Source organism: Vombatus ursinus, unplaced genomic scaffold, assembly GCF_900497805.2.
Source record: "Vombatus ursinus unplaced genomic scaffold, bare-nosed wombat genome assembly UNPS02014807.1, whole genome shotgun sequence".
Taxonomy (NCBI): domain Eukaryota; kingdom Metazoa; phylum Chordata; class Mammalia; order Diprotodontia; family Vombatidae; genus Vombatus; species Vombatus ursinus.
In genome coordinates this window covers 4,832,426-4,845,719 of record NW_020954585.1, presented here as the reverse complement: position 1 = coordinate 4,845,719, position 13,294 = coordinate 4,832,426, and the positions used below count along the sequence as shown (strand labels likewise).

Here is a 13,294-nt window from a genome sequence, read left to right as displayed (position 1 = left end):
ATAGGAGTAATGAGAGTGGACATTGCATTTAGATACTTATTATAGTGTCCTACTATATAGGAATGCTTCTTAGGTTTTTCCCTTTTCTGTATTAAATCATGATTTCAAACATATTTTAATTATATTATAGAAAGAAGATATTTATATTCTTATTTTATATGTGTGTATATATATTTAACGTAAAATGAGTGTTGTCTCTTACCAAATCTAATGTCATAAGCCACCATTTTTCTATTTTCTTTTAAATATTTACCATTTTTTTTGTTAAGAGAGAGTTAAATATTTCTTTTCTTGAGCCTGCCCATTACTCTGCCACTTGACAATTGTATAATCTTGTATTAATAATTTGACTCCTTTGGTCCTCACTTTTTCTTGATCTTTTACATGAGAGAGGGTTACAATTGATTAAATGGCTGAAGGACATGAACAGGCAGTTCTCAGATGAAAAAATTAAAGCTATCTATAGTCATGTAAAAAAATGCTCTAAATCACTATTGATTAGAGAAATACAAATCAAAACAGCTCTGAGGTACCACATCACACCTATCAGATTAGCTAACATGACAAAACAAGAAAATGATAAATGTTGGAGAAGATATGGGAAAATTGGAACATTAATGCATTTTTGGTGGAGGTGTGAACTGATCTATAAAAATGTGCATACCTTTTAACCCAGCAATAGCACTTCTCGGGCTATATCCCAAAGAGATCATACAAATGGGAAAAGGACCCACATGTGCAAAAATATTTATAGCAGCTCTTTCTGTGGTGAGGGGATGCCCATCAATTGGGGAATGGCCGAACAAGTTGTGGTATATGAATGTAATGGAACACTTTGGTGCTATAAGAAATGACTGAAGTGAGCAGAACCAGGAGAACATTGTACACAGCAGTGACAGCCACGTTGTGCAATGACTAACGTTGATAGACTTAGCTCTTCTCATTAATGCAAGGATCTAAGACATCTCCAAAAGTCTCATGATGGAAAATATTATCCACATCCAGAGAAAGAACTACGGAGTTGGAATGTAGATCAAAGGATACTATTTGCTCTTTTTTTTTTCTTGTGTTTTGTTTTGTTTCTTCTTTCTGTCTTTTTTTTTTTATTTGTCAAATCTTTATTGGGTAAGTGGGGAAGGTTGGCAGAGTCCAGCTTAATCTTTCTTGGCAGCAGCCTTCCTCATGGAAGCTAGGACATTGCTGAGCTCCTCTCTCTTCCTCTTGGCCCGGATGTGAGTTCCCACCCTTTTTTTGATGAACTTAAGGGCTCGCTTATCCTTGGAGACCTTTAACAATTCCATGGCCCGCCTCTCATAAGGGGCAAATCCACACACCTCCCAGATCATATCTCTCACAAACTTGGTGTGTTTGGTCGCAGCTTGGAAACGTTTTTGGTAACTTTGTGGCCCTTGTTGAGGCCTACGGCCATGGGGTATCAGATGGCCATGGCTGCAGCGCTACTGTAGGCCCAATGGCAGCCACAGCAGAAGGAAGGAGAGAGCGTTCTGTTTTATAGTTCCTCCTATTGGTTCTAATTCTTCTTTACAACATGACTAATGTGAAAATATGTTTAATAGGAATATATATATGTAGAGCCTACATCAGATTGCATGCCATCTTGGGGAGGGAGGTAGGGAGAGAGGGGAGAAAATTTAAAACTTAAAAGATTATGGAAGTCAATGTTGAAAACTAAAAATAAATTTTAAAAAATGAGAGGTTAGTCTAGATGATCTCTAAGGTCTCTCTCAATTTAAATTCTGTGATCCTAATACCCTTTAGGTAATGACTTAATGTTTCTTTCCTTTTGGAAACAAGCATTAGCTTCATTCTTTCATAGAAAATTTAAAATGTTTTTAATCATGTCATTTATTTTTGAAGATTTTGACTTCAGTGTTCCAGGATCAACAAAGCTTCACAATCTTATCTCTAAATTGAAAAAATGGATCAAAATACTGGAGGCTAAAACCAAGCAGCTTCCCAAGTTCTTTCTCATAGAAGAAAAGTGTCGTTTTCTAAGTAATTTCTCTGCACAAACTGCTGAAGTAGAAATCCCTGGAGAGTTCCTAATGCCAAAGCCAACACATTACTATATCAAAATTGCAAGGTAAGGCTAAAACTAGGAATGTTATAACTATAACATGTAGAAATATATAAGATATATTTATGTATATTTGTTAATGTAGTATTTTCCAGTCTGGACTTTTAAATTATGTCAATATATTTTAAATTAAATTTGAAAATTACTGAGATGGTTCTTTAGTTTCATATGTTGCATCTAATTTTAAATATGATAATGATTTGGAGTAGTCTTTACTTATCCACTGTGGAATATATAAAAACTTACTTTTCTCTTCTACCTTTCCCTCAAGATACTTTGATTATCTTACTAGCCCTGCCTTCATTCTCCACCCCTCCCACCATACATTTTCTACTTTGGTCTGTTTTGGGGGTGGGTGGGTGGGAATGTAGAACAGGAAAAAGTGATGTTCCAGCCCCCCACCCCATCCTCTCTATGGTAGTTAGCTACCATACAGGCTGTACTCTCAAGAGTATATTATGTCTTACTAGAAGCATTTAACTACAGCCCATACTCTGTACTCCTAATTGCTTTCTAATCAGTAAATTCTATCTTTGGAAACTATTTACTGAGGCCCAAGACACAGATCTCATGGTTTCCTTTCACCCTGAGCTAAAACAGGCCACTCCTCACTTAGATACAACTGTGGCCATTGCTGAACCCCTTCAGTTTAGGATTAATCAGAGAATACCTAGAGTCATTGACATTGCTATCTGTCCTAAAATAATCCTGCCTTTTTACTTTATCTTTCTACCACTAATGCTTTGGTAGCTTAATGAAGGACAGCTTTTCTCAACAGTGTTTAGGTTGAACTAGAAGATACCATAAAGAGGAAGATACTCCTGGTTTACCGCTGGAGATTTTCCTTTCTATCAGGATTACGCATCCAAGAACCAGTGAATCTTTAATACTTGTTAATTCTGCCACCCATCTCACTGGTTTTTGTCCCTATATTTCAAAATTTATTGCCTTTGTTAATGGTATAGAAGCGTTAAGTACTACATACATCTAAAATCCTGCTTTTTCTTCTGAAATCCAGAGTAGGGACATTCATATGCTTTTCTGTTCTTTTGGTAGATTTATGCCCCGGGTAGAGATAGTACAGAAGCACAACACTGCAGCCAGAAGACTGTATATTCGTGGGCATAATGGGAAGATTTACCCATATCTAGTCATGAATGATGCTTGCCTGACGGAGTCTCGAAGAGAAGAGCGGGTTTTACAGCTTCTTCGCCTTTTGAATCCCTGTTTAGAGAAGAGAAAAGAAACCACAAAAAGGCACTTGTTTTTCACAGGTATTAGGATAAAGGGGTCCCAAAAAACTTATTGCTCATGCTTGCTTTTGTGTGTTATATGACAGCAATCATATTTTATCTGAAGAGGGGAATTACCCAAATGAATGCCACCTACTTAAATAAATTGGAATAACTTTTCCTTTCAAATAGTATTACCTTAAAATAGACACTGTTACTTGTATGTTTAGTGAAACTGCTCATGTCTTGAAAATGTTGACAAATAGTACCTTCACTGCCCACCTTAACTCTCTGAATTTGAGTAACATTTATAAAATGAAGGCATTAGATAAGTTCTAGGTCTCTTCCTGCTCTACAATTCTTTGCTGTTAAAGAAATTTGTTGTGTACAAAACAACTGAAATGACTACTGTGTACCTATGATTTTGAATATTATAAATTTTCATATCTGCTTCATGTGATTTTGTATTAGAGCTGTATTAAGACTAAGACAGAGGTCAACTATCTGGAGTAGAGAAGCACCATTGCCAAATTGAAACTCCTCCTGGTTTTATGCTTATGCCTATAAGGAAATGTTACCTAAGCTTGGTTTCCTGGGATGAACTTTAAAACCAAGTCCGCAAGAACCATGTAAAATAAAATCTAAAGAAATTTTAATTTGTTAATGGTAATTCCTAGCAAAATTCCTATTCTGATGGCCAGTTGTGGGTAGAAGGCTTTAGATAGGACTCTGATAATAGACTATCCACTCTGACAATAAAGCTAGTAAGTAGAGAGAGGTTCTTCAGCAGTAGATTTACCACTAAGTGGTGATAAATAAATAGATGAATCGATAGATAGATTGATTATGCATAAGTACATTATATGTGTTGTTAGCTACAGTAATTCATGAAACAAAAAATGGAAAAATTATCTTACTCCTTTGTGGCTCTCTTTTACCTCTATGGCAGTAAATGGTAGTTAGATGTTGGAAAAGAGGGCTGACGGTACTGTCACAGTTTTTAGCCCGTCTGTGAACATTTATTTCTGGTAAGTACTCCAAGTGTGAGGTCCTCCAAAAATCAACAGATTGACATATTAGAGCAACTGAATCATAGCAATATTGGCATTCATACTATAAATTCATCCAGGAAGCATGGATATTACCTCAAAATGGAAAGATAGCTCACCCAGACTGGATTCTGTTTATACTCTAAATAGAAATTAGATTTCCCATTTGGGTGGGTTCCCACCCAACTAAGAAGCATGTGCCTTGAGGACTAGGAGCAAATCTCATCACTCAGTCAAGCTCCTCAGAGGTTGACTGACCTTTTTCTGGAGTTGGGTTTTAACAGAAACAAAAGGAAAGGGTGGATAACAATAATTCATTATTAATATAATGGCATAATATTAATTTCTCCCATGGGGGAGTCAATTGGGAAGTGACAATGATTTTTTTTTTTTAAAGAAAACATAAATACAATATTTTTTAAGGTTAACACAAACAGCCAAGCAGAGCTTAGAAATCACCTCAGTTAGCAAAATACTTCCCTTTTTCAAGCAGAGACATGGCACCTATGGGCAATACCAGTTTAAAATATAAACTTCAGAAATTAGAAGATGAGCAATATCACTTCACAAAACAGGGAAGAGCATTAAAAGGTGCATCTTGACCCTGTCAGTGCCTGTGTGACCTTGGGAAAGTTACTTCCACTTTTTCTGCCTCAATTTCCTTATCTGTAAAATGAATGGGTTGGACCAGATGATCTCTAAGGTCCCTTCCAGCTCTAAATCTATGATCCTATAAAAAATGAGTTTGCAGAAAGCTTGGGACTTGATATCCAGCTAAACTAAATCATCCCAAGAGCATTTATTGATGAAATTAGGGAAGGACAGCAGGCAAAAAATGGGACATCTTTCTGTATTTTTCTAACTACCTGTTTTTATTGGCCATGTTGCAAGAATGAAAGCTAACAAGGGCAGTACTACAACCAACAAAATATCAAAACAATTTATCAATAAGTGTTTATTATGTATTATTTGTCAGTCACTGTGCTAGGCACCAAGAATTTAATTACAAGTAAAAAACAGTTCGTATTCTGAAGAAGCTTATATTCTAATGGAAGATGCAACATGTACATATTAGCATATACAGAATAAAAAAAAAAGAGAATAAAAGTTAGGGAGAGTCCAGGATATAGGCATGATCTATAGGGTGTTGGATAGTTCATGTGTGAAGAATTTTTGGAAAGATCTGGACAAGAATCCTAAAGGATTAGAAAGCATAGATGGGTTGTGATCTGTATACTTGAATGAGTGTCACGCCAATGAGATTGAGCATTTATTAAGTATAATGCCAATATTTAAAGTTATAATTCTTTAATATTAATGGCTTTCATTTATGTAGTGCCTAAGGTTTGTAAAGTACCTTTCTCTTAACAACATTTTGATTCAGGCTGAGCACCACCACCACCACTCTCCTTTCCCCTCCTTCCCCTCCCCCCCCCAAAAAAAACAAACACAGGTGGCGAAGATTTTTGGGTCCAATTTTGTAAATTCCATTTTAGAAAGGAAGAAAAGCATTTATTAAGCACCTATATGTGCCATGTAATGTGCTAAGTGCTGTACAAATACCTCATTTGATCCTCACAACAACCCTGTGGAGTAGGTACTATTTATCATCCCCTTTTTATAGATGAGGGAACTAAGACAAAGATTAAGTAACTTGGCTAAAAATCTAACCGCTATTAAGTGTCTCAGGTTGGATTTTAACTCAGATCTTCCTGACTCAGTCTTAGCTTTCTATCTACTATGCCACATAGCTGAAATGTTGAGTTTGAGATGTTTATGGAATTTCCAGGTGATGTGTAACTGGCAACTAGAAATTCTGCACTTTGTGGGAAAGTCTAAAGATTAGAGATTTACAGTGGCATGAAAATTAAATGGGAGTAAAATAATTATATTGACTTAGTAAACTGCAGTTTTTAATATTTCTAAATTCCATGTGCAATAATGTGCTTTCCCTGTAATCATTTGTTTTATACAATTGGATTTGGTTTCAAAAGACTTGACACATTCTTTAATTCTTTATCATGAAATCATATTTTTATCACGTTAGATATTAAGCATACCTTTGACAAATTGTCCATTTCCAAAAGTCTAATGTTAATTATAGTCTGTAGTTTTTCAATGGGGTTTAAATCAAGTGAGTTTCCAGGTCAGTGAAGCGTTTTTATTTCCATCTTTTGGATAAATTACTTAAGTGAGGCTTGAAGTGAGGCTTGATGCCAAGACCTTGTTTTGCAGCATTCTGTCTCCATTCAGGAATTTCTACAATTCTAGAACATTTCTACTTCAACATATCAGTATATTTCTCAGAGTTCATCATTCCCTTCATGGGGTCAAGACTTCTAAATCCTCAGGAAATTAAAAAATCCCCAAACTTTTTTAGGTGGATGTTGTACATTTTGATGATGGCTCAACTCGACTTCTTCTAACAACTGTTTTGATGTAGTGTTGAATGAAAAAGTGAGATTTATAAGTAAAAATTTTCTTTTTTTCCAATCTTCAGTATTCCATTTTTACTTATGACAAGCATTTTTCTTGATACCAAGTTAGGGGTTTTTTTTGTTTTTGTTTTTTTAAATTGGTCTTCTCACTGTTATTTCAGATTCAGGAATCTGCACTCTAGAAGAATCATTAATGATCCCTTCAACTGTCTAGGGCTCTTTGAAAGTCTTTGCTTGATTTGTTTGGATTAATTAGACTGTTTTTCAATAATCATTTCTAGTTCTTGGCATTGTTTTTAATTTTAAAATGTATTTTTATCTCTTCTTTTGTGTGACTGATGCTGTTTCATTGTGGGCTTGAATGATCCTTGAAAGTCTTGACTTCCTATCAACAGCCCCTGAAAACAGTTGTTGAAGTAACCATGACTTTTGGATTTTTTTGAATAATTATTATTGTAGGAGACAATACCATTCTCCCAGTCCCTTAGACTCACAAAGTAGGAGTCATCCTGATCTCCATTCTCTCATTTCCCATATTCAAGCTGTTGCCAAAGCCTGTTGATTTCATGTTTGCAACATCTCTCAAATGCTCCCGCCTGTCTCCTCTGCCACGACTCTAGTGCAGGTCCTCATCACATCATGCCTAAACTATTATAGTAGCCTGCAGATGGGTCTGCCTGCCTCAAGGCTCTCCCCATTCCCATCCATCCTCCATTTAACAGTTAAAATACAGGTCTGATCATGTCACCTCCCTACTCAGTAAACTTCAGTTATTCCCTAGTGCCTCTAGGATCCAATACAAAATCCTCTAATTGACTTTCAGAGCCCTGTATAAGCTAGCCTTCTCTTACCTTTCCAGTCTTTTTAAGCCTTATTCTCCTACCCATAGTCTTTGATCTAGTGACACTGGCCTCCTGGCTGTTCCCTGAAATAGACATTCCTCTCAGCTCTGAGAATTTTCTCTGGCAGTCCTCCATGGCTGGAATGTTCTCCCTCCATTCCAACTACTGACTTTTCTCTGGCTTCCTTTAAATCCCAACTAAAATCTCACCTTCTACAGGAAGCCTTACACAACCCCTCTTAATTCCAGTGCCTTCCTTAATTATTTCTTATATATCCTGTATTTAGCATGTTCGCATATATTTGTTTGAATGTTGTCTCCCCCATTAGATTGTAAACTGCTTGAGAGCCAGGACTGTCTTTTGCTCCTTTTTGTATCCACAGTGCTTAGCACAGTGCCTGGCACATAGTAGGTGCTTAATAAATGTTTATTGGTTGATGGATAGCCATTCTTAAAAACCACAGAATTTAAAACACAATAAAAGAGAGCAACAGAATGTGTATGACATGAAATCTGGCACTCAAGTGACAGAAAACAAACTAACCAATAGTGGTGGAAACAACCCCAGTTTTACCTGGTCAGGGTCCATTGTTCCTAGTCATTCTAGTATCTGTTTATGCACAAACAAATGACCATTGCTGTCACAAAATAAAGATAGGGATAAGGACTGAACCTATGATTTCACTCATTTAGAGAACTCTCAGGTGAGGAAACTCCTGTAATAACATCTTCTCTGCAACTTATTGTGGGGATTTTTTGTTCCTATCGTTTGACCACTTTTCTTCTGGGGACTAGATTTTGATTTTAAGCATTCACATTCATTTCCTATGTATCTTGCATATCAGAGTCTCATCAAAGACTTTAGATAGAAAGTGGTGTTGTCTTCATCGTTCTACCCCCCCCCCAACCACTTCTGTCCTTATTCTTATACAATATATTATTCTTAGAAAGTTGCCCAGAGCACTTGGAGAAATTAGGTGACCAGCCAAGGGTCCCACAGCGTGTGTGTGACAGAGGTAGAATTTCCTGGTGTCAAGGCCAGCGCTATCTAGTATCCCACCCTGGCTGTCTTGCCATAATATGAAGCCATCTCAGTCATAATTTGTACCAAGAAATTCAGAAACATTTTAGATTTGGGAGTCAGTTACTTTGAGACAGTTGATGCAATGGAAGTGGAAGAGGTTCCAGAAAAAGAGAAATTAAAAGGAAGAGGGAAAAAAACAATAGAAAAAGAATAGATTTTCTCCTAATCACTTGATAGATCCTCTCAGACTACCCTACTGTGGTGGGCATTTAATTTATTTTTTTTATCCGGATATCGGCTATTTATTGAAAAATTCTATCTTATACCTCACTCTCCCTGACATAATGGTAAAAATGTGGGAGGCCTTTATGGATGGGAAAATAGTCATTAGGTACATTTGAATTTCAGTAAGTCATAAAGTTCTTTGAGGAGCATTAATACATCTGTATAGACCTGTTTTTCTTCTAAACACGACAACTAAAACCATCCTGGCCCTGTGCTCATCTTAAAATATGACTGTCCGGTTTCATCTTGAAATTTTTCCCCACAGTTAGAAATTGGGATTGCTCAGATTTAATCCAGAATAAGAAATTAGTTTAAAATAGCCCTGGAGATGAAAAATAATTTTCAATCCTTTCTCTAATTAGAAATTTAACCGTAATAATTGGTAATAAATATTCATGAAACCTAACTTTTTACATTAATAAGATATAATAATAAAAGTAGACATTTGTATAATACTTTATAGTTTAGAAAATACCTTAGTATAAATCTTAATAACAAACCTAGAATTAACCTGCTTGTTTTCTGTATGGAAGCATTTGTCAATAGCACCAAATTAAAGGGTCCAAATCTATCCTTCAGAGTGTTTTTGAAATTTTTAAGGTCTGTGTTAGGGTTGGAGCCCCAAAAAGGCAATGGAAAAATCTGATAGTATGTGTTAATTGCTGTGTCTTATTTGCCACAACTAACTTAAGTATCTTGGTCCGTTAAGATCTGTATTGACATAATTCCATATCAGACTTAACACAAGGATAGCCATAAAAATGGATTTGATAATAGCTCTTGACTTCCCAAAATACAAATACGTATTTCTGTGATGACTCTAACTTGGTATTACAATACATATGCAGAACTTATTTGTGTTCTTATCCTTGTGAAATTTCCTTTCCTGTTGTTTTATTGATTATAGCAGTCAACAGACCCTGCATGTGCTGAATATTATCATCTTTAGCTCCATAGAGTCAAAAGATAAACTGAGGAAAATGGAAGACTCTCTTCATTAAAAATGTTTCTATCTATGCTGTAAATTCTACATTTTTGCTTAATAAATCCATTCCTTAAATATTAGAGTTTAAATTGGGAAACCTAGATAATTGCTAATTTTTTGGGGTGAATTATCATATACTCTAAATCATAGACTCTTAAAACTAGATGGGGCCTTAGATGTCCTTCTCATACAGATGAGGAAACTAAAGGTAGTGACTTTTCCCAGCTCATGCAGTTGGTTAGTGGTAGAACTGGAACTGGAGGCCAGAGCTCTTGCTTCCAGTATCCTCCTCTTTTCCACTCCCCTTTATTTTATTTTATTTATTTACTTATTTGTTTATGGTGAGGCAGTTGGGATTAAGTGACTTGACTCACTAGCTAGTGTCAAGTGTCTGAGGCTGGATTTGAACTCAAGTCCTCCTGACTCCAGGGCTGGTGCTCTATCCATTGCCTCACCTAGCTGACCCTCTTAAATTCTTTAGTTGATGTAAATAGTATTAGCTACTAGGAGAGGATCAAGAATATACTTAGTTTAGTAAAATCAAATTAGATTGCCTTCAAAAGAGTTTCAGCTTGTTTTGGAACTAAAGCAAATATAGAATTTAAATTGCTTTATATTGTAGGAAATCAGCACAGTATCCAGGTATATTACATTTAGAGCCATTGTCTAAGCATAAATGGAAGCAATCTTCTGTCATAAAGGTTTTTTTTTCTCTTCATCAGGATTTGCAGAATTTTTGTGTATATGATAATTATGACTCATTGGATTTTTTTTTCTATTTATTATAAGAACAAAAGTCCTTCATTTTCAGAAACTTTGTTTTTTCTTTCTTTAGGGTGAAGTAGGATTTTAAAATGATATTATAAATGCATACTCCCATAAACTAATTTCAGTTATCACCTGAAATTAAATTATTCTTTTTGGGGTAGGTGGGACCAATTTTTTAAAAAAGAAAAAAGATTAATATGATGTTGCTTTGGGAAAATCTGGTCTTTGGGACCGTATCTCATTCCAAGATTCCTCTTAGAATCTCTAAGTTTGAATCACATTTTTTATATCAAAATATTTTGAATCTTGCTATAAAGATTTGAGGATTTACCCCTTTTTAGTATGCATCTAGTCATAATATCCACATCCTGCATATTAATGAAGTTTTCTTTTAAGAGTTTTAATGCTGTGACCCATTTTTTCTCTTCTGTTTACTTTCTTCCTTATCCCCCCCAAGTTCCTAGAGTTGTAGCAGTCTCTCCACAGATGCGTCTTGTTGAAGACAATCCCTCTTCCCTTTCCCTTGTGGAGATATATAAGCAACGTTGTGCCAAGAAGGGCATTGAGCACGACAACCCCATTTCTCGTTACTATGACAGACTGGCAACAGTGCAAGCACGGGGGACGCAAGCCAGTCATCAGGTACTGAAACTGTGATTAGTCATATTCACATTCTCTTCTTAAGGACTACACATGCTACTTCTGCACTTTCTGTGACATATTTAAAGTGCTGATTGCCTGTTTGTTCTTTTCTCCATTAAAAATAGCTACTTTAAAGAAATGTGACATTCATTAAGGGGTAAGCCCTAAAATTTGAGGTAAGTTTATTAGACTATGAATTGTTGGAACATAAGACTGGCTGACGTGAATGAGGCTACTTTTGAACTGCAGTCACACTAATGTAACTGTAAACTTGAAAGAACCAAATTTGTTTTTAGAAACTTAGTATTATTGGAGTTGTGCAATTTGTGTTATTTCACTTCTTCCTCCACATTCAGTAGAGATTTGTCTTACAGATGAAAGCATTCGAGATGCCCTCTCCTTTATTGGGTACAGGATGGATAGGTGGCCCTTCATCGGGATTTCTTATCCCCTCAAATCTAAGAAGCGATACTTCCTATCTGCTTATGATACAGTGCTCTAAGCCTGTTTCTGCTTTCTTTGTGGGTTCTGATAATTTTAAGAAATAATGTGACGGAATTGGACACTGTTGATCTTTAACTTTCTTCCCCTCTCCCTCAACCCCACTATTCCCACCTCTAATAGTTGAGTTACTGATCTCTTGTGATCTTTGGAGAGTTTGTGTTGATTTCTGTCTTGTGTCAGTGAGTTGTTCTTTTTAATTGCTGTGGTCCTATGTTGATAACAGGAAGCTTTGTCAACATCTCTGAAATAGTCAGCAAGTGATACTTGTGAAGGCATTCTCTGTACAGTAAACCTTGTATGCAAAGGATCAGAGAACTAGGAAGAAATTACCTGAATCTTGTGAAGAATGTTTAAGCTGTTGAAAATGGCTGGTTATATTTTCTTTTCTTGCCCCAGAAGAGACATTCTATATTCCCCTTTGGAAATTAATTGCTGAGTTTTATCACTTGATCACTTTTGACAGTGACTATTTCATCATGGAAATGATAGAGAAGACTTTGATCTTTGAAAGCTTATTTTCAAAATGCTTATCCACCCATTTCATCTGACCTGTGGCCATGTTTTGAGATGCTTAGAGCATTTCATCATTATTCTAGTCTTTGATAAAGTAGAAACTAGGAACTTTTTACACAAATAAATACTTACAGTTAGGCACCACACATTTTGAAAACATACTTAAATGGTAAGCTATTACAGTATAAAATGTGCATTGTTAATGTTTTCCTTGGCTAAGGATGAGGGGGAAGGAAGGAACAACCAAGGTGGAGTTTAATGTCTATATCCTGCTAGTTTTTACCAATATGTTGTGGCTGTTAAGTTATTCTCCTAAGCATTTGAGAGTTCAGTAGCAGTAGGTGTTAGAGGTATTGTGTTGTTTTCAATGTGTTCTCTTTAATTGTGGTGGTCCTAGGTTATTAATTGGAAGCTGTGTCAAAGTCTTTGAAATAGGAAGTGATACTTCCTCTATTCCTGCCTTCTTCCCATTCTGTAGATAAGTAATCAAAAAATGATTGTTCCATGGACACAAAGTGATACGTGTGGCATGATTCATGATTGCCAAATGTCTACATTCAAATGGTACTGCAGTAAATGCTGTAGGCTATACAGATAACTCTGTTTGGTCCCAAGCTTTTAGGAACTGAAATTGGGCCAATAGGAAATTATCCGAGTTGGCAAATTTATTTCACCAGAATAATTCCATGGAAACTGCATCTGGTCATTGATAGTATGTAATGGACTTATAAAGAATTTGCCAGTTCTCTGAATCATGTGTTTCTGACCAACTGAGAATAGAAAGGCTATATTTGATACATTCTTTCTATCAGCGTCTTAGAGTACTTTATTCCAATTGAATAAAAGCAGCATGAATCTTTATCTTCGGAATTTGTGGTAGATCTGAGATTCTTCTAGTATAAAATACAGCATGAA

General features: G+C 35.9%; 1 protein-coding gene and 1 pseudogene across 7 annotated transcripts in view; one reads left to right on the top strand and one right to left on the bottom strand.

The window, feature by feature from the left end:
* The window catches only part of LOC114052499 (transformation/transcription domain-associated protein), a 169,861-nt gene that overhangs the window by 150,510 nt on the left and 6,057 nt on the right, over positions 1 to 13,294 (top strand). For all 7 annotated transcript variants that reach the window (XM_027875152.1, XM_027875148.1, XM_027875153.1 and 4 more), the window contains exons 66-68: positions 1,879 to 2,104; positions 3,155 to 3,372; positions 11,178 to 11,362. In XM_027875152.1, coding sequence (XP_027730953.1) covers positions 1,879 to 2,104; positions 3,155 to 3,372; positions 11,178 to 11,362 — 629 coding nt within the window. The remainder of the gene's footprint in view (positions 1 to 1,878; positions 2,105 to 3,154; positions 3,373 to 11,177; positions 11,363 to 13,294) is intronic.
* LOC114052500 lies at positions 1,154 to 1,447 on the bottom strand (annotated as a pseudogene).